Here is a 22,680-nt window from a genome sequence, read left to right on the forward strand (position 1 = left end):
CCAAGTTACTCCTGTTCAACTGTACAAAATATCTACGATCATTTGAAGCCATTATATTTTAGTGTGGTGATATATGCAAACATACAAAGCTTTTCTCACATCATAATTCTTTGTCATTCATGGCTTTTAAAATAGGAATGTCTCATGAATAACTAGTTATAGGGCTATTTTTAAATGTTCTGATCAAAAATGAAAAGTGATTTGACCATTACATCTCTACAATAGTCTTCTCTCAAAGTATGTTGACATTCTTGACTTTTAACAGGGCTATGGATGTAAGTTGATAATTTTCATGCATATATTTTGACATTTGGGACACGATTAATGTTTTTGACACTCTTAATATCTAGCAATACAAAAATAAACATTTTAGGTTTCATGCCTTGGTGGCAGGACCATTCTCAAACTAATTATTTCTTCATTTTATTAAGATATTTGTTGCACTAGAAAGTAATAATTTATTATTTTTGTGGTTATTCTTATGTTCTCAGAACCCTTAAGTCAATGGTTGTTTTTAATCTTTTCTTTTTTCTAAGCACTCTAATGAAGTAAATAAGATATTGTCAGGCAACTAAAATATATAGTTGAGAACCAATTGCCAGAATAGAGAAAATCTATTTAATTCTAACATTAATAAATCAAGAATCTTTAGCTGGTAACATGTGTGTGTAATTTCTTAAAATTATTTTTGACAGCCAGGCATACATTGATATCACTAGATTATCAAAACCAAAGGTAATACACTGACATGTGCGTACTTTTGTATAATATTGTAGTAGATAATGATTTGAAGAAAAATATACTTACATACCAATTCCAAATGTTACTATAAAAAAATAATACTTGTTTTATTGGGCAGCTCTTCAGCATGCAGGAAGAAATCCATCCCAAAAGACTATTAATAAGTATTGGACTCCTCAAACTACCAAACTGAATTTTGATGATTTTTGTCTAATTTTAAAAAAGGAAAAACCTACTTCAAAAGCAGAACTGCTAAAATCATTTAAGAAATTAGATGTAAATGATGATGGCTTTATTTTACACTCTGACCTTTATAAACTTCTAACAAAGGTAAGATCTACGAAACAGTTTTGTAATATGTATATTTTGCCAAACAATTTGGAATCTACCTTTGGCAACCTCAGTTCACATTAAAAATAACTATTTAATTGGCATGTGAAATGAATCACATATATGTTGTTTATAAAATACTTAAGGATCCTTCTGGATGACGGTGCTTTGTAAATAAAAGATAGAGTATAAAATTGAGCCCGTGCTGCAACACCCTTGTGTTTCCTTGCAGTCCTTTCCAGCTCAGAACTCTGCAGTGATTCATGTGTGATAAGTAAAAGAGAAACAAAGTACTAATGGGATTCAGAATCCATTCTGTTTCTTGGTACAGTGTGAGAAAGTATCATTACTATAATTTTAATAGTAGTTATTACTAGATCTATGTTACACCTCGTTCAAATTTAGTAAACTGAGATTCAGCACACTTACAAAACAATAAAATTGTGAAATTTTATGTTTCATTCTTATCTGACATAATACTCATTCTGAGATTTAAATGAAATTATATATTCAAACTTGTAGAAAAGATTGAAATGAATTCCCATTCTTCCCATACATAGCTAAATAATCATCCTGTTGCTTTAAAATAAATTTTTTTCAGAGAGGTGAGAAGATGACTCAAGAAGAAGTAAATGCCGTAATAAATTTGGCTGATGTAAATGTTGATGGCAAATTTGACTACATCAAGGTACATAAGTTCGTATTGATATAAATTTGCTTACTACATAGAAGTGTTTTTAAAAGAGAACATCTTTTCGATGTTGGCAATAACATACTCGTATGTGTGTACCGATTGTACTTGAAATTTAATCTTTCCAGTCCCACAATTGTAACCTTATGACTACATTAAAATAATATAACCAAGTTAAAATACATGCATATTCACACAAATACAACATACAGACTCTCATTAGGAATATGCCTTTTCTGGGGTGGAAGAATCATAAAATTATTTAGAACAAATGCAAGTCTACATGTCTTGTGTAAAAATAATAATAAACCACGTCTTTGTGTAACAGTTGTTCTCACTCAGAGTATGACTTCCTCAGTGAATCATGGCTGCATTTCACTAGGTCATCTGAGGGTGGTCAGACTGATTCAAGAAAGTAAAATGAGTACCCTAGTTAATAGGGGACATATTCCATCCATCAGCCTAGTCCTTCCCTACTAATGTGCATTTGCTTTCTCCTCCCAAGTGTATGATTGAATGTTTCACCTACTGGACTCCTCTTTTACTTCCTGTAGTTTTGTAAATCATATATGACAACCAATGAGCAATGTCTCAAAGCTACTCTAGAGAAGCTGGAGGTGGACAGTAAACTGAGGTGTCAGCAGTTTGGAAGCCACATGGAGGGGTTCCCTGCGAGGGATCCGTCACTAGTACCAAAACCATCGCCGAGAATCCTAAGAAAAGCTGATCAGGATACATTCTCAAATAAAGGTATTTACTTTTTGACACTAAAAATTTCTTCAGAATGGAGGGTTAATTTTTCCTTACATCGTCTTAAAACAAATGAGAATCCAAGTTTTGTCAGCCAGTGTTTCTAGATTTTCTTAGCTGTAAAAATCTATTGAAGTAAAATTTTATTAATGAACTTGCCTTGGCCATGCTCATCATATTTTATTAAAACCAAAATTCAGGCTAAAAGGTGACAAATTGAAATAAAAAATCTTATTAGTAGCCCATAAATTGGAGACCATTAAAATCTGATAAATATAAGACTTCCGACTTTATTTCAGTAGGAATAACAACGAGAACAAAATTAATACACGTACATGTTATACTACATTGTGTTTAGAAGCAAACTTTCTATTGACAACTTTTCGTAATGCAAGACCAAATCACTCTTACTTGTTACAGGTGACACCAGGAGTTCTTTACTGGCAACAACCAGAAAGTTCAAAACATCTGTTTCTTTCACAATTACCATGGGGGCTAATAGTAACCGAAACTCAAAGTTAACTGAGCCAAACTCAATAAAGGTATAGTATTTTAAATTAATATATAAGAGAACCAGTAAAGTTTGCAAAGTAATTCTTCGAGGTTTTTCTGTGGATTGCAGCAATTCCACCTATAAACCAGTTCTAATATTTTAAAGTGAAATTGATGGATGAGGATATTAAAAGGTCTTCAGTTTGAAAATGTTGACTCTTCAGTTTTTGAACTTGATTAATAGATTATCTAATTATATACTTTGCCAAGCATTTTGTTTGTTTTAACCAATACTTTTCATGGGTGCTTCTTATAAATAAATCGTTCATTCAATATCAATTCCTATGAGAGAAAGACAACAAAGTCACTTTGCTAAGTCAATATTTGTAGAGTGTTAATATTGATCTTCTTCCTTTGTTTTCCCTTTCTAGATTCAACCTTTACTAGTTTTCTTTCAACAGAAAATAATAGCTACAGAAATATAAAACATTAACTGGAAACTGCTAGGATACATTAAAAATGTGTACCTAGAGACCCCTGTAGAAGGGGAAAAAATGGTTATGACCACATACTATAACTGCTGTTAGAAAACTGAACTGATTGTTCTCAAGAGCTACATTTTTGTTTCAAATAACAACTCTGTATTTGTAATTGAACTCTGAAGTCCCTTATATCTTTAAATTGCTAGACAGTGACATTTGTTCTATATTAAAATTTTAAAACATTATCTCCAAGGAATTTTGTTCAGACTGTTTAGGAATCTATACACCCTAAGCAATTTCGTGTGTATGTCCAACATGTTCACATACAATGTTCTGTGTTCCAGCAATATCATTTTCTACCACTAGAAGCTTTTTGTGTTTTGCAATTAAAGTAAATATTAATAAAATGAACCTAGTTAAATAATTGTGGTTTACCTGATTCAAAGTGTAAATAAATATAAGTTCAGCTAGTGTAGAGAGAGCTGTTAATAAATATTAATATGGTTTATATTAAAGCCATGATAAGATTTTTTCTCTGTATCATTCTCATGTTAATTGGGCCCATACTAATACAATTCCTTTAATTTAGTTTTACTCAACAAATACTCACTAATAAGGTGAGTGTATGCCAGCCATTTGGTTTAGTTATAAAATATGGGCCTTGAATTTAAAAAATGAAAAATTTATTTTGATGATTAATATACCAAAGTAATATAGCATAGTATTCCATTTATTTGTTAATTTATTTAACAAATATTTATTGAGTGACTACTCTGTGCCAACCATTATTTAAGTGCTGATTTAAGAGCTGTGGATAGAGACAGATCTGTGCTTGAACCTTAGCTTAGTTTTGTCAATTGATGACTGGGAGATCTTTAGCAAGTTAGTTGGCAGTCTTTCTGAGTCTCAGTTTCCTTAATTATAATTATATGTAGTGTGCTTTTGAAAGATTAAATCATCTAACATATATAAAGCCTTTAGCATAGTGCCAGGGACATAGTATTCACTTTAATAAACGATAGTGTTGTTAGTATTACTACAGAACTAAGAAATGACTGTAGGTCTTTATAAAGGAATGACATTATAAAATTATAATTTAAGAAAAGTTATCCCATTGTATACTGTATAGAGTGATCTCACATTAGGGAGACTATCTGAGAGGCTGCTAGAACTATTCAGATATAAAGTAATGATAGGAGACTTGGGGTGGTGAACACACAATACAATATACAGATGATGTATTATAGAGTTGTATATGTGAAACCTACATAATTTTATTAAACAATGTCACCCCAGTAAATTCAATGAAAAAAAAAAGGAGAAAAGAGAACAAATAAATAAAACAAAGTAATAATAGTTAGACCTATCATGATACCTAAGGAAGTATCTGACCATAGTAAGGAAGGGACAGCTCTAACAGACAAAACCAAAATAGTATGTAGGCCACAGCGACTAGATGACAGAAGACTACTTCAGTTTTGCATCTAAGACATGAAGAGCAAGGAATGGTGCTGATAATTGGGAATTTGGTAAAAGGTACTAGGAGAATTTAATGATTAAAAGAAGATGGCATACTCTTAACATTTAAATTTAATAAGGTTTAGATAAAATTTCATGTCTTTAGGAAACTTCATAGCTTTCATAATACTTACCTGATTTTGTATCTTATTTCTGATCTGGATATTGCCCATCGTTGTTTACTATCTGATATTTCCTAGATTAGCTAAAATATTTTTTAAATGTCTGTGAGGCTTTTGTTATTCAGCACAATTCAATTATTTGTTTGCATTTTACTTTTTTTTTAATCCTCTCCCGAGGACACTTTGTTTTTCATTGCTTTGGGGTGGGAGGGGAGAGGGGAAATATAAATGTGAGAGAAACATCCTGCCTCCCCTACATGCCCCCTGACCTGGCCGGATCAGGATCAGACAAACCCTATAACCTTTCGGTTTGGGACAATGTTCCAACCAACTGAGCCACACCAGCCAGTGTTGTTTGCATTTTATTTTGAAGTTACTTTATATAAATTTCATAAATTTAATATATTTCTTAAGTTTCATAACAACTCTGAGAAGTACTTGGTTATAAGTATACTTAATGTTTAATTTGTTTTCATTGAGATTGATAGAATAAATCTGAAATAAAAAAATTGTTAAATTCTCTTCAAATACTTTAAATCTATTTTAAACAAGTTTGGGTACCTCAGTTTCACATGGAGTGGAGAAGTATGGAATGGGGAGAAGAAGGATCTTTTCAGAAATTAGAAAATTGTTGTAGTAGGGTACACATAAGCCAGGTTTTAAACCATAAATCCACATAATTGGTAAGGGACCTGAATTGCAAGAGGCAAATAAGACCCATATAGGGACTATGCATGTATTAATTTCTATAGGCCATTCATAGGTACTGTATCACCATTCTTTTTTAAATCCTGAATTCTGTCTATTTGCTTTGGATTTATAATGTACAAGGAGTGTTAGGAATATTTCTTTGAGAGAGGAATAGCTTTAATCACCAGTCATGACTAGAATGAGAGAAACCCTAAGCGATGTGTGGTAAACTCCAGAGATCCAAAACTTCTTATATCCAGACTTCTAATTAAGACTGTACCTACATATACACTTATAGATATGTATGTATTGTATGACATAAGCTATATATATCCATCTATCTACATATAACAATACAAATGTCAACATTTTAAACTTGAAGTGGTTGTCTAATTTTTGTGAAGACTCAAAATACTAATTTTGTTAACAAGTTTCTCATTTAAAAAATGTTGACCAATTCGACTTATCAACTAGGTGGCAATCTATATCAATTTTCCCTTTGTAAATAATCTCTTTTACATTTGTTTTCAAGTATGTACAGTTTATAATTCTTTACAAACAAAAAGTTCAGTAAGTGTTTACCTACTTGTCTTAATGAAAAGCAAATAGCTTTCTAATAAGTATGTGACATAGGGTGTCTTTATAAAAGGCGACAGTAATGATAGTGATTATTGCTTGATAATTCTACCTCACCTAAAACTTTAATAATAACACAGAATGTTATTTCAAAACATCTAAGGTGTTCCAGGATAAATCTAGCTTTACTGATTTATTTGTTTTTTGATAGTGATAGCTAGAATTTTCAATTTTACTATTTTTAATTTGTGCTTTTCAGCTATTTTTATACATTGTGAATGAAAAGATAAGTAAAATTTGTATATTACAAATGAATGAACAGTTCTTCTTTTCATATGAATTTACCCGAATTGGTAGAATAGAGCACCACCTTATGCCCTATATAAGAATTACAAGCTACTATTTTATTTTTGCTTTAATGTCAAAAAATTACATTATACATAGAATTTCTCTATCATTCTAAATTTTAAAAAAACTAAATTTTCCATTTTTCTCACAATACTCATTTTCAACTTAATCTATAATCCTTTCAAATTGATTTATTTGAATGAGTCAGGTAATTTGTCAGTGTTTGTTTTTTTTAAATTCATAACATTTTAGTCTAGATCCTAGATAAAAAATTTTGTGTGATTGAACATCTGTTTGTTTTTGCCCTGGCTGGTGTGGCTCAGTGGGTTGAGCACCTGCCGGGGAACTGAAGCTTGCAGGTTTGATTCCTGGTCAGGGCCTGGGTTGTGGGCCAGGTCCCTGGATGGGGGTGTGCGAGAGGCAATTAATCAATATTTCTCTTACACATTGCTGTTTCTCTCCCTCTCTGTCTCCTTTCCTTCCCCTCTCTCTAAAAGTAAACAAAATCTTTCTTAAAAAGAAAGTCTATTGTTTTAAAGAAACTTTTGGTTGAATAAGCATCGTGTTTTTAATAATTCAGGCAGATCTTAAGAATTTGAATGCATCCTTTTAAATAGGAGAGCCACAAATTATTCTAGTAATGTTATTTAGTATTCAAAATTATCTGATTATGACTTGAAGTTTGTTTGCTAATATGGCATTCATCTTCTTTTTTATAATAGCTGTTTTCATAAAAGTTTTCCAGTGCTGTCTTCCAAAGGAACTTATAAATTCCCTCTACCTATACCTCTTCTAGATTTGGAAGATGGTAATGACCTCTAATAAAAATGCTTAACTCACTTTCCAGCAGCTACTCCTGTCAGCTTGTGGCACTGTCCCCAGAAGTACCATAAGCACATGGAAAATTTTTTCCATCTTTGAGTTTCCCAAATGCCACAAATTATGTTCACTAGCAGTGTACCTGGCAAAGTGCATTATTTTAAGTTATATTTAAATATTTTTTAAAACAGAATGGGGGATGCTCATAATACAATACAAATTTAAGAAAATTTTTTTAGCTACTAAACTCTACCACTTTTTGTTTTATTCTTTTTATTAGTGACTGAAACCATTTTTATTTTTTAAATATATTTTATTGATTATGTTATTGCAGTTGTTCCAAATTTTCCCGATTTGCTCTCCTCCACTCGACATCCTTCTTCCTCCCAGCAATCCCCCCCACCTTTAGTTCATGTCCATGGGTCATGCATATAATTTCTTTGGCTTCTCCATTTCCTATACTGTTCTTAACATCCCTTGTCTATTTGGTACCTACCAATTATGCTTCTTAGTCCCTGTGCCTTTTCTTCCATGCTTCCCCTTTCCCCTCCCACCTGATAACCCTCCAAATGATCCCCATATCTGTGATTCTATTTCTGATCTAATTGTTTGCTTAGTTTGTTCTTGTTTTTGTTTTTTGTTTGTTTTTTTAGGTTCAGTTGTTGATAGTTGTGAGTTTGTTTTCATTTTAATGTTCATAGTTTTGATCTTCTTTTTCTTAAATAAGTCCCTTTAACTTTTATATAATAATGGCTTGGTGATGATGAACTTCTTTAGCTTTACCTTGTCTGGGAAGCACTTTATCTGCCCTTCCATTCTAAATGATAGCTTTGTTGGATAGAGTAGTCTTGGTTGTAGGTCCTTGCTTTTCATCAGTTGAATATTTCTTGCCAGTCCCTTCTTGCCTGCAGTTTCTTTTGAGAAATCTGCTGATAGTCTTATAGGCACCCACTTGTAGGTAACTCTCTGCTTTTCTCTTTCTGCTTTTAAGATTCTCTCTTTATTTTGAACCTTTGGCATTTTAATTATGATGTGTCTTGGTGTGGTCCTCTTTGGGTCCAACTTGTTTGGGACTCTGTGCTTCCTGAACTTCTATGTCTATTTCCTTCACTAAATTAGGGAAGTTTTCTTTCATATATATATTTTTTAAATAAATTTTCAATTTCTTGCTCTTCCTCTTCTTCTTCTGGCATCCCTATGATTCAGAGGTTAACACTTTTGGAGATGTTCCAGAGTCTTCTTATTCTCTCCTCTTATTTTATTTTTGAATTCTTGTTTCTTCATTTTGTTCTGGTTAAATGTTTATTTTTTCTTTATGTTCCAAATCATTGATTTGAATCTCTCTTTCTTCCCTTAATTGTTGGCTTCCTGTGGATTTTTCTTTATTTCACTTAGTGTAACCTTCATTTCTTCCCTTATGTCTTTACCGTATTCACTGAGATCTCTTAGCATCCTTATCACTAGTGTTTTTTTTTAAGTATATTTTATTGATTATATTGTTACAATAGTTACAATTTTTTTCCTTTGCTCCCCTCCGCCCAGCAGGCCCCTCCCCCAACAATCCCCCCCAAGTCCATGCCCATGGGTCATACATACAAGCTCTCCTGCCTTACCCTTTCATATATTATTCTTTTTTAAAAAAATAATTAATTAACTAATTAATTATTTTAACAATAAAAAATAACAATCCCTCCCTCTCAGACTTAAGACCCTTTATAATCTTATAAAGGACAATGGGTGAAGGTCTTGAGCTCTTCTAGCTGCTTCAAGCTGGACATGGTCATCGTCCTACCTACCCTTGGGTCCAGAAATCCTTAATAAGAGTGGGGGTGTAGAGGGGAGGGTGGCCTTCCCACGTGGGGAAGGATCGTGCAGACTCCAGGTCGGTTGGCTGTCCCCGGCCAATGGCGTGCTTGATTTAACAGGCTGGCATTCTTGTTGTATTCTGAAGGCAACAGATTTGGCAACAGGGTTAAAAGACATCATTCAATCTATAACCACTAGATGACAAAAGACAGGTATTAATTTTTCAATGTCCCACATTAGGGAAAAGAAGGGCTTCTTTGGAGGAAGGTGTGCCAGGTACATCTCACCTGTCCAAAACCCTTTTGCCCATTATACTTAGTTTGGGCTGAGGGAAATATTTTAGGTTTCCCCCCTCTCAGACCTCTGGGCTCTCTGTCCAAGCCATTAGGATAGAAAAGAGAAACCAGTTTTAAAGTGAAGCCCACAGACCACCCCATTCTTCACTAACCCAGCCACTTAGTTCAGCCAAACCATTGAGTCTCAGGAGGCAGCGATGCAGACAGGATTAAGTGAGGCCTATACGTACAAACAATCATGCAGGTAATGAGATCATAGGCTTATGCCCTTTGAAAACAGAAAACACATGTTAATTTATGTAACATAACCCATATACAAGTCTCTAAATTTGTAGGACTGTCTTATTGGAAAGACATCCAGTTGAAAGGCATTTGACATTCTTCTTGCCTGTAAATTAAACATCTTTGATAATACCACAGACATAGTTTAACTTTCAAATGAAAACAAATTTTAAATGAAAAGAAACTTTAAAGATGGTTAGCTGCACTACTTTATAGTCTACAACTGAGCATTGTGATTTTCCTTGAATGACGATTTTTTTCCCCTAAGACTACCCTCCTTGTCATTAAAGGGACTGCATTAAGTCCATTTTTAATTTATCCTGTTCATTTGCATAAACACAACAAGAGCAGAAAATGATCACTTATGATCTTTAGTTCCGCTTTGCTGGAACTTACGCAAGGAACATTTAGGGTGACCTTCAGTCTGCCCTTCAGGGCACAGAAGCAGAACCATATACCTGGCATTCAGCCTTGCCTGTAAACACCTGTCTTTTCCAAGTCCTTCTGGTTTTCCATTGTGCCTTAAGGTCCCTTCTAGCCATCTTTCAGGAAAACAACCTTCATTCCTTCCCTGGAAAGATTGCCATGGACCGCACATCCAACCAAGGTACCAGGCCTTTTATCTCGTGGGCTTTTATTACCTTTGAAAGTCAACCCCAGTTCCTCAGTGCTTTTTGATAACAACCAGAGTCCAAGCATGTCTCCTTTAGGCATGACATTCCAGTCAAAGTCTTAGTCAAGAAAAACCTCTATTAACAACTGGTCTTATTAGTTTTATGCAAAGAAACTTATGTCATTACTTCTTTAGAATGTCAAACTCTGGAGGGATCAGATAGGGAGAAAAATATAGTGTGAAGGAAAATCCTTGTCCTTCTAATATTCACTGAACTTGCATTTCCATTCTTTATATTTTCATTTTTTCCCCCACTAAAAAATTTTTTTCCATTATAGTTGTCCCACTTTTTTCCCCCTCTTGCTTCCCTGCACCCTGCTCCCCCTTCTCCCACATTCAGTCCCCACCCAGTTGTCCATGTCCATGGGTCATTTATACATGTTCTTTGACTAGATCCTTCCCCTTCTTACCCCCTTCTCTCCCTCCCATCTCCCCCTTTGTTACTGTTAGTTTATTCCTTGTTTACATACCCCTGGTTCAATTTTGCTCATTTGTTTGTGTTGTTCATTAGTTTCCTGTAATAGGTGATAGCATAAGGTATTTTTCTTTCGATGCCTGGCTTATTTCGCTAAGCATAATTCTCTCTAGTTCCATCCATGTTGTTGCAAATGGTAGAAGTTCCTTCTTTCATTCAGTACGTATTCATTGTCATTTTCCCCCTTTGTACTCATGTTCCCCTCTGTCTCTCTCTGTTTCTTCATCTTCTTAAAGCAGACCCTGGTTTGGTGGAGATGTATTCTTTTAGCCTTCTTTTGACTTGGAAACTCCTTATTTCACCTTCCATTTTGAATGAGAGTCTTGCTGGGTAGAATATTCTTGGTTGTAGGCCTTTGTTTTTCATTGCTTGGAATATATTTTGCCATTCCCTTCTGGCTTGTAGTGTTTCTGCTGAGAAATCTGATGATAGCCTTATTGGAGCTCCCTTGTATGTTATTAGTTGTTTCTCTCTTGCTGCTTTTAGGATTCTCTCTTTGTCTTTGAATGTTGCCATTTTAATTATGATGTGTCTTGAAGTGGGCCTGTTGGGGTTCATCTTCATTGGGACCCTTTATGCTTCCTGGACTTGCGTGACTCTTTCTCTCCTCATGTTAGGGAAGTTTTCTGTCATTAGTTTTTCAAAGAAGTTTTCTATCCCTTGCTCTTCTTCTCCTTCTGGAATTCCTGATATGGATATTATTATGTTTCATGTTGTCCTGCAGCTGTCTTAGAGCCTCTTCAGTCTTGTTCAGTCTTTTTTCATTTTGTTGCACTGTCTGGGAGTTTTTGTCTACATTGTCTTCCAGCTCGCTGATCCAATCTTCTGCTTCCTCTAGCCTGCTTTTAATTCCTTCTACTGTGTTCTTCAATTCAGAGATTGTGTTCTTCATTTCCTCCTGGCTCTTATTGATAGCTTCTATGTCCTTTTTCATGCTGGTGTAATTCTCAGTAAGTTCCTTGTAGTTTTTCTGGAGTTCCTTGTAGTTTCCGCTGAGCTCATTGAGCTTCTCCATAATCCACGTTTTGAATTCCATATCTGATAGTTTGCTCCCCTCTATTTCATTTAGCACTCTTTCTGGGAATTCTACCTTTCCTTTCGATGGGGGGTTGTTTCTCTGTCTCCCCATTTTTGTGACTCCTATTTTTTGTTGGTGCTTCTTAGAATGATCTGCACTTCCTGGATCTGGCCCTGGTGGCGTCAGATCCTGTACCAGTCTGGGTCTAGGCAGCCTGTTGGAGACTTCCAGGGATCTACTGCCTTCGTCTGACTTCTTTAGTTGTTAATCTATTCAATCTGTGATTAGCCATCAGGCTTAAGGATCGTGAATGTGGCAGCTTAATTCCTGTGGGCAGGGCTTTTGCTTCCCCGCAGGCTGACGCCACTTGGAGTTGGGGGAATGGTCTGCCTGCAGTACTGGGGATGAGTCAGCACTGGGACCCGGTCGGCTGCTTCCCCAGTTCTCCCCTCAAAGCCACCACACCAAACTCTCCCCAAGCATCTTTCGTCCTCTCTGCCTTTCCTCTGCTTCAGCCAAGGGTAAGTGGGGGCCAAAATATTTTCGTATGTGATCCGCTTAAGAGCTCTTTTTTCTCCAGCTGTTTCTCTCCGGCTAGCAAGAAACCCTGTGGCTTTTTGCTTTTCACAGCTGGATCGTCGGCAGCCGTCCGTCTCGAGAGACGATGGTGTAGCTTCTTAAGAGTCTATCTGCACCGCCGAGAATGGTTGTGCAGTCCGACTCGGGAGTGACACGGTATCTGTCTCCTCCCGTGTTGAATCGACATCTTGCGATGACGCTGGAGTGTCCTCTCCATTGAAGCTGAAGCTACAGAGCCTCGAGAGACGATGGTGTAGCTTCTTAAGAGTCTATCTGCACCACTGAGAATGGCTGTGCAGTCCGACTCGGGAGTGACACGGTATCTGTCTCCTCCCGTGTTGAATCGACATCTTGCGATGACGCTGGAGTGTCCTCTCCAGTGAAGCTGAAGCTACAGAGCCTGGGCAGGGTGATATGGAGGGTCTGCTGTTGCTCATGCAGCAGACCCCCCCTCTCTTCGCAGCTGAAGGATCCAAGGGAAAGACGGAGTCAATACAGCTTGGCTTCAGGTGCGCCGCAGGAGTTGCTGGTGTTGACTACAACGTCAAACCACCTTAGGGACTCCGGCTCCGGATTTTCTGTCGGGGTTTACTCCCTTAGCCTTTCCCCTGAAGAGGTATGCCGCAAGGCAGCGGATGTTTTTTGGAGTCAGAGTTTTCCTTCTCTGATGTGCCCTGACTGGAAGATCGAACCAGCGACACTTAGCTCACAGGCCGACGCTCAATCCACTGAGCCAAACCAGCCAGGGTGAATACTACTTTACTTTCCACTCTTGCTATAGGCTGGGAACTCAGCTGGGGGTTTAGACCCTGCCCTTCTCAGGGGGAACCTCCGAGCTGTTTCTCAGTCCCTTCAGCTGCCACCCATGTGAGCCCAGCCAGCCCTTCTGTGTCTCCGCACTCCCTACCGGTCATGTTGTGATGTAGCGGCCTTTTCTGTCTCTTTGTGGTTATAAGAGTTCTCTCCAGCTAGTGTTCGGTTGGTTATTCCAGATGATTTCTCCAAAATTAAGTTGTAAATCCAGACTAGTTCTGGGAGGAGGTTAGTGTAGCTTCCACCTACTCTTCTGCCATCTTGTTTCTCCCTCAGCAATCTTTTGTGTAGTCACGATATTCTTTGAGAGGCTGATAAAACCTTTGGACACAAATTTTCTGTAGTGTAGATGGACTTCACTGCCTTTGTTCTCAATTGGCGATGTTATCCCCGGTCCCAGCTGGAATCTCCTGTGAGGAGTCTGGGGCTTATGGCTCTGGGGAAAGAAGATCACTAGTGTTTTGAACTATGCATCTGATAGGCTGACTTAGCTTTGCTTAGCTTTTTTTCTGGGGTTCTGTTCCTTCATTTGTGTCATATCTCTCTGTCTCCTCACTTTGGCAGCCTCCCTGTGTTTGTTTCTGTGTATTAGGTAGAGCTGATTTGACTCCTTTTAGCGCACCTGTTAAGTTGTTTTGGGGAGAGTCTTAGGTATTCGCCAGGTGGGGCAACCCACTTCACTGGTTTGTGGCCCTGTGTGTGGGAGGGAGGGGTCAAAGAGGGGACAATGCCACTGCTGCCTGACTTCTGGAGGCTTGCCTGGTACTCGTCTCATTTCCGGTCACTTTATCCACGTGCACCTGGCAGTCCTCCAGCTGCTGCCCTGTGGGTGGTTCCCAGAGTGGGTGGGTTTGCATATTTTCCAGGCCTGTGGGGTAAACTGACAGTTTCTTCTCCACCCCTGCCCTCACTGGTTTTTACAGCCAGCAGTTATGAGGCTTTTTTCCCCCAGTTATGAGGCTTTATTTTTCCCACCCTGGGCTGTGTGGTCTGTCCTGGGCCTGGGACCACTTGCTCACAAGGTATCTCCCCAATTTTTATCCACCATGTGAATGTGGGACCCCCCGATCTGCTGGCCCCTGCTGCTGCCACTGCACCACAGCCTTTCTGCTCTAGCTCCCTGTCTTGCACCTCCTACTCGTCTAGGTAAATATAGCTTCTTTAAATCCTTGGTTGTTGGAATTTCATACAGTTTTATTTTCTGGTAGTTCTTGGTGTTTTTTGTTTTGATGTTAGTTGTGATCCTTCTTGTGGATGTGCAAGGAGGTGAAGTGTGTCTACCTACGCCTCCATGTTGACCAGAAGTCCTACCTTTTTCTTTAAGTGAGGAAACAAAATAATTTGTTTATCTTAACACTTTAATGTATGGATAATTCCAAATGATAATGTTTTATCATACTTTATTATGATAATTCATAAAAATGAAGTTTATTTAAATTCTAACTTTTAAAAAAATCTTGGCAGATATTTTAAGTGTGAAAAAGAAGAGAATTTTGAGTATTGCTTGTAGTTTGGAGAAAAAGTAAGGAGACTTGGGTTCCAGCTCTGGTTTTGCAGTTAATGAGAATTGTAACTGCAACATATCACTTTATTTTCAGACTTTCATCAATCAGAAGAGAAGTCTGCATTGTACTGCTTTTTAGTCTTCTTTTAACTTTAATATTCTGTAATTCTAAATCAGTATCCCTTATTATTCCATATCGGTAAATATAAAAATTATATTTATAAAATATATTAGATGAAATTCCTTCTGATAATGCTACAGTCAAAATTGATTGAAAGGGAAACATTTAAAATGTTTTCCATTTGCTGTCAGATTCTTAGTTTAAATTGTCTCAAAGAGTAACTTACCTGAATGCAATTTGAGTATATTTTTCCTTTTTTCTCTGTAGCAATCTTCTTCATTCAAGGTCATGTTGATTATATGAAGGCCAATTGGCTTTGAGGTAATGTCAGAATCTGTGGTTAGTACGTAATATATTCCCACCAGAAGGTTTACAGAGAGGCTAGGAAGTCTGTATATATTCTCACTCATCATTAATAGTTGGACTTTTGGCTCAAGCTCAAGTTTATCCAAAAGTCTCAGACTCTAGACCTGATATTTCTTCAAACTCCTTGTAGAAGTCTGAACTGATATAACCTCTGGGTACCTCAATTTCTGTTTATTAAAATGACTAATTTTTATCTATCCCATATTGCCTCATAGAGATGTTGTTGAAATATCATCTATCATGACTTGTTTCTGTCATGAGCAATGTACTTTTGAAGATGAATTCTAATAACTTAAGGTCACATTTTAATTTCTTAGAATTAAAAGTACACATATCTTTTATACCCCAAAGGTGTGACAGTGCATGTGATTAATTACTGACTGAAAGCTTGAGTAATAGTTCGGCAATAATGGTAATTTCTTAAAATTCAGTTTAAGAAGAAATCCCCAAAGAAAAGATGAATATATAAAGTAAAAGTTACATAAGTTGAAGAATAACCAAAAACTACATTAAAAGGATATAGAGAAAATACATGCATCAAAGCTTACAGTGGGAGGTTAATATCTAAAATAGTGAAAAGAATTTATTAAAATCTGTAAGAAAAATATGAAGTCTGCAATTGAGCTATGAGAATAGGTGATCAATAGGCAATTCACACAAAAGAAGACAGAAATAATAAGCATATGGGGAAATGTTTAGACTTGCTAGTAATAGAGAAATTGAAGTTAATTCAAAAATTACTACAATACCATTTTTATTATTTTATTGCATTAATATAAATTAATGCATAAATTATAATTCCATATATGTAAATATGTGGAATACTATAATGAGTATTTCATGTACTCATGCCTTGCTTAAGAAATCATCCCCCGCCACCACCAACTTTCTTAATGATAACACTATTGACCAAGTTATGGTAGTGGCAAAATTACTGTATTATAACCATTGGTGGCATAAAATTATCATCACTGTTTTACAAAGCTATACGGGGACCCATGTTATTAGCCTTAAAAATATATATACTATTTTTTCTCAAAATTCTTCTGAAGGATAAAACAGTGTTTATTTTAGCATATCTGTACTGATGAGAAATTGGAAATGACCTGAATGTCCAACATTTTAGAAATGGTTAAGTAAGTAAGGGTATTTATAGAACTAGTTAAATTGAAATTTTCAATATTGCTTAGCAATTTTTTTTATTGTGGTAAGATATACATAACAAAATTTACTATTTTAACCATTTTTAAGTATAAAGTTCTGTGACATTAAATGCATTTTTATTATTGTGTGACCATCACCACCATCCATCTCCAGAACTTATTCATCATCTTCAGTGAAATTCTTTACCTGTTAAAAACAACTCCCCTCTCCCTTACACTGAGCTTTTGGCAACCAACATTCTACTTTCTCTCTTAATTTAACTACTCTGTGTATCTCATATAAATGAAACAATACAATATTTGTCCTTTTGTGTCTCGTTTATTTCACTTAGCATGGTATCCTCAGGGTTCATCCATATACAGCATGTGTTAGAATTTTATTTTTTAAGGCTGACTAATACTTCATTCTATTTTTTTTTTTTTTTTAGGATTAAACAAGGAATTTATTGAGGGAAAAGTGGAGAGGGTCATAGAGCGAAGAGGAAACTCCCAGACCAACTTGAGGGCCTGTAGGAACAAAGGAAAGGGGGAAGGGAAATGGGGAGGAGAGTCCCATTTGCCCACATGGGCCTGGAGGAATTGCCTCTATGTGTATTTTATTTATCCATTCCTCAACAGACATTTGGGTTCTTTTCACCTTTTAATTATTGTGAACACTGCTTTAAAAAGATGGTGTAGAAATATCTGTTTGAGTCTCTGCTTTCAGTTCTTTTGGATATATACCCAGAAGTGGAATTGATGGATTATAGGATAATTCTATGTTTAATTTTTAGGGAAAGTGCCAAACTTTTTACACTGGCTTCACATTTTACATTCCTGTCAACAACGCAGAGGGGTTCCAATTTCTCCACATACTTTCCAGCACTTGTTATTTTCTGTTTTTGTTTTTATTATAGCCATTCTAATGGGTATGAAGTGGTATCCTGTTGTGGTTCTGATTTGCATTTTCCCAATGATGTGATATTGAGCATCTTTTCAGGTGCTTATTGGCCATCTGTGTATCTTCTCTGGAGAAATGTCTATTCAATTCCTATAACCATTTTAAAATTGTTTTTGTTATTGTTGAGTTGTAGGAGTTTTTAATATGTTCTGGATATTAAAGCCATTTTCAGATATATGACTTGCAAGTATTTTCTCCTGTTCTGTGGGTTGCCTTTTCACCATGTTGGTTGTATCCTTAGATGCACAAAAGTTTTTAATTTTGATGAAGTTCAGTTTATATTTTCTTTTGTTGCCTGTGATTTTGGTGTCATATTCAAGAAATCATTGTCAAATTCAGTGTCATAAAGCTTTCCCCCCATTTTCTTCTTGGAGTTTTATAGATTTAGTACTTATATTTAGGTCTTTAATCCATTTTGCATTAATTTTTGTGTATGGTTTAAGGTAAGGGTCCAAATCAATTATTTTGCATATGTATATTCAATTTTTCCAGCCTCACTTGTTGAAAATACTGTCTTTTTCCCTATTGAATGGTTATAGCACCCATGTTGAAAATCATTTGACCAAAAATGTGGACGTTTATTTCTGGGCTCTCTATTCTGTTCCATTGGTCTATACAGTTATATTTGTCTTTACGTCAGTACCACACTGTTTTGGTTTGTGTAGCTTTGCAGTAGGTATTGAAATCAGAATGTGTGAGTCCTCCAACTTTGCTCTTCTTTTTCAATAGCAAAATGCTTTAGATATAACATTAAGTGAAAAAGACAACATAAAATAGTGTTATTTAGAATGTAAAAAATAGTTTTTTTTATAATATGCCAATATTAGGATATATTACATCTAACTTTAGATGTATTTGATGCTATGAAAATAATGTAAAAAATAAATACAATTTTGATTTATATAATAGAAAAATGATGTGTAAGTACATGTTATGATAATTTGGCCTTCTTAAAAAGTGAGTGAAAAAAATCAATCTCAATGTAAATTATGTTTGTTCTTGTCTTTTAGGTGCCATATAAGTCTTTTTATAATGGATTAATACTATTTTTATATTATTGTTATGCAACAAATGCACAACTTTTAAGTAGTTATTATTAGAGCCTTGAGCTTATTTTTTTATATTTAAATATCCTTACAGATACATTTTTTTCTTTAAGATGATTTTCCCTTTGTTTTTTAATCTACACCTGAGGACATGCTTATTAATTTTAAAGAGGGGAAGAGGGGGAGAGAAACATCAATCAGTTAACTCTCATACATGACTAGGGACCAAACCTGCAACCCAGACATGTGCCCTGACCAAGAATCTAACTCGTGACTTTTCAGTTTATGGGATGATGTTCAAATCAACTGAGACACATTGATCAGGGCACAGATAATCTTTTTAAATCATTCTATAAAGTAACTTCAAAACCTCAATATTTTTAGAAATCATTAGGAGTAGAATGGAAATATGTGTTACATGATAGATAGGCAAGTCTTCTAATGATAAAGTGAAAAGCACTTATGCACACATCCAGGGTATAGCACAATTTTTCTTTTTCTTTTATTTTTTTTATGTGCAGTTTTTTCCCAGTGATTGTCATTGGCTTTTTTTTTTTTTTTGATAATTTTATTTATTTATTTATTTATTTATTTTATTTATTTATTTTTTTAATGTTTTTTATTGATTATATTGTTACAACAGTTCCAATTTTCTCCCCCTTGTTCCCCTCCACCCAGCACCCCCCTCCCCCAGCAATCCCCCCCAAGTCCATACCCCTGGTTCGTAAAAATTAACTATCCTCCCCCTCTCAAATATTAGGACCCTTTGTAATCTTGTAAAGGACAATGGGCGAAGGTCTCAAGCTCCTCTAGCTGCTTCAAGCTGGACATGGTCGTCGTCCTACCTACCCTTGGGTCCAGAAAACCCTAATAAGAGTGGGGGTGTGGAGGGGAGGGTGGCCTTCCCACATGGGGAAGGATCGTGCAGACTCCAGGTCAGTTGGCTGCCTCCGGTCAACGGCGTGCTTGGTTTAACAGGCTGGTATCCTTGTTGTGTTTCAGTCATTCCTCCCCGAGTTTGTTCCTCCTGGATTGTCTCCTTAACAGGAGCGAGCTGAGAACACTGTTCCTACTCCGCGGCCATCTTGGTCCCCCTCCAGCACAATTTTTCATACCTTCAATAGAGAATCCTTTATTTTCTGCATAAAGTGCTATCTTCAAGTTGTACTTAATTCTTGTTATGAGATCCTATGTAGACATATTAGTCTGGACTAGAAGAAGAGATTTGGCTAAACCAAGGGATAAGAGAACCCATCTTATAGAAAGGTCTTTCTCAAAACTGATATTTATCAATATATTGCTATAGCTGCAAAACTTATTCAGTGTTCTTTTAGTACATAGACTTGAAACAGTTATTCTCATTGTCACGTACTTTATCTTTTAAATACAAAATCAGGTTGCTTTTCCTTTCAACGTATCAATTTTAGTGGTCCTTCTTTATTCCTACATGCTCCCTGATTATTGCAGAATGTTTATTACTTTATTTCAATACTTCTCCCATTCTCATGAACTTTATTTATTTTTTACTTCTGCTGTTCATTGTTTCTTTTCCTAACTTTTCATTAGATTAGTTCTGCTGATCCTTCAAGATACAGTTCATGAATTGTTCTCTCAGTTTGTATTGATGTCACCTCGCTCCCTGAACCCCACACCAGACAAACATTCATTGAGCACCTAGAATGTGTCAGACACTATTTTAGGAGCTGGAATTATAATATTAGTTTTCATATATGATTCATTTTTTGACCTAACTATGTACTACTACTATCAGTTATAATTGAATTGTTTCATGTCTGTTTTTAACCTTTCAATGACAGTTGCAAATTCTGGAGGTCAATGTTCTATTTACAATTATTTTATATTCTCAGATTTCTCCTCATTGCTAAGCATGCTGGAAACATTTAGTAAACACTGAAAAACTTTTTTCTTCTTCATTTCAGGAGTGGCAATGTGTACAATCAAAAGGTTGCTTTTTCTTAGAAGAAGATGGTGAAATCATTAGTCATCAATACAGGATGCAAATAGCTCAGAGGTCCATGGTGTATTTAACAATTAAGCCATTAAATCTGAGCCAAGTTGAAGGCAAGTTTTAAATTTTTATATATTTTAAAAATATATTTGTGCCCTCTTTGAAAATACTTATGTAAGTATCTGATAGTTCTATTTAGTGAAGAAAATAATCTGCTTGAGAAACATGTGGTTACATACATTTAAAGAAAGAGTTAGTTTATACATAGCCTGTTACCATATTTTGCAAAGCAAGTTGCTTTTTGTATATATTTAAAGTATATTTTATTTTAATTCACTTAAAAACCTTATGACATATAATTAAATTCATTTGTTAATTAATCCTTAGCTTTGCCACTTATCAATTTTTAGAATTAGTATGTTTAAGAGAAGTTCTATAGAAACATAATTTAAGACAATATGAGTTGTCTTAAATTTAAATAACTTCAAAGTCCTATGTCATATGACTTAAACAATTCTTATTAATAATCTTTACATATATGGTAATATTCTTTTTTGTACACAAATACAAGATAAAAATTAGTAATTTCCTAGTGTCTAAAAATGGTTATTATATAATTTTTAATTAGAGAAAACTGTTTATAAGTGCAATCCTTTTAATGTTGATTGTTCTAAATATTAATATTTCTTTTATTATGTTTATATATAAACATTTACTAACTAGAGGGTTCTTTCCCATTCCCATTCTTGTTTCCTCCTAAAGTAGAGCTTCTGTCAGTTTTCACTGTTTATCTTATAAGACACTTACATTTGGTAGTTGATGCTTTTAAATAGCAATGACAATAGTCATTTTTCAGATAAAGGTATCAAGATGGGCCTGCAAATTCAATGTATTTGTTAATTCTCTGTATTCTTATGAAAAACATGCCTTTATTCATTTATTTCTCAAATGTTTATTGAAGGCCCATATACTTAGTAGCTTTTTAGGTGTTAGGATATATCAGAATACAAAAACAGAAATCTCTGCTCTTAAGAACCTACATTCTAGTGTGGGAAATAACAATAAATAATAAACAAAATAAATAGTAAATGACATGGTACGTTAGAAGAGGGTGAGTGCTGAGGGGATATGGGCTGCCACCGAATGGAGGGGTTACTGTGTGCGCCATTAAAAGGCTGACATTTGAGCAAGGACTTGGAAAAAGGTGTATCAATTGTGAACTGCTACAAAACAAACTATCACAAAACTCAGTGGCTTAAAACAATTAAACATTTGTTTGCTCACGAGCTGGGCTTCTAGATAGTCTGAGTTAGGCTTGGCTTTCACTGTAGGGCTCACCACTCATGTATCTGTTGTCTGCTGCTGGTTAGCTGCCATCTGGATTTATTGGCCTTGGCTGGGCTCTCCACTCTGTATGGGGTCTCAGGCGGGACAGCGGGACTCTGCCTCATATAATCTCTTATCCCCTAGTAAGCTAGCCTGGACTTGTTCTCATGCGGTATCAGGGACCTGAGAGCAAGCAGAAGCACCGTAGGGCCTGCTGGGGCCTGGGCTCAGAAATGACATGTTACTTCTGTTATATTTTGTTGTCCACAGCAAGTCACAAGACAAGTCCAGATTTATAAAGTGGAGAAATAGTTTTGACCTCTTGATGAAGGAGCTGCAAAGTCACATTGCAAAGTCTTATTACAGCTAGGGACAACCTTTTTTTTTTTTTTTTTTAACTGTGTGGTTGCCTCTCACTTGTGCCCACAACTGGGGACCTGACGTGCAACCTAGTAATGTGCCCTAACTGGGAATCGAACCATAGGGACAGCCATTTTTGCTTTGTGCGTGTAGGCGTGGTGGGAGGAGGAAGGAAGAGTGGAGGAGGTGAGAGTATGCCTGGTTTTAGAGGAGCAACAAGGTGGCTAAGTGGCTAGAATGAGGGAAGGAGAGAGTAGTAGATGAAGGCTAGGAGGAACAAGGACAAAATCAAATACAGGTTTTTTGTTTGTTTGTTTTGTTTTTGTCATAATGAAGACTTGGCCTTCAATGTTAGGGAAGTGAGGAAGGCTTAGGAGAATTTTT

At 35.7% G+C, this 22,680-nt stretch overlaps 1 protein-coding gene across 1 annotated transcript in view; it reads left to right on the forward strand.

Moving 5' to 3' along the window:
- The window catches only part of EFCAB7 (EF-hand calcium binding domain 7), a 48,407-nt gene that overhangs the window by 5,213 nt on the left and 20,514 nt on the right, over positions 1–22,680 (forward strand). Inside the window, exons 3-7 of the mRNA XM_090271662.1 lie at positions 860–1,071; positions 1,673–1,759; positions 2,317–2,512; positions 2,933–3,054; positions 20,582–20,723. Of these exons, the coding sequence (XP_090127788.1) occupies positions 860–1,071; positions 1,673–1,759; positions 2,317–2,512; positions 2,933–3,054; positions 20,582–20,723 (759 nt within the window). The remainder of the gene's footprint in view (positions 1–859; positions 1,072–1,672; positions 1,760–2,316; positions 2,513–2,932; positions 3,055–20,581; positions 20,724–22,680) is intronic.

This window comes from Furipterus horrens, unplaced genomic scaffold (assembly GCF_987537825.1).
Source record: "Furipterus horrens unplaced genomic scaffold, mFurHor1.1.pri manual_scaffold_3, whole genome shotgun sequence".
NCBI lineage: Eukaryota > Metazoa > Chordata > Mammalia > Chiroptera > Furipteridae > Furipterus > Furipterus horrens.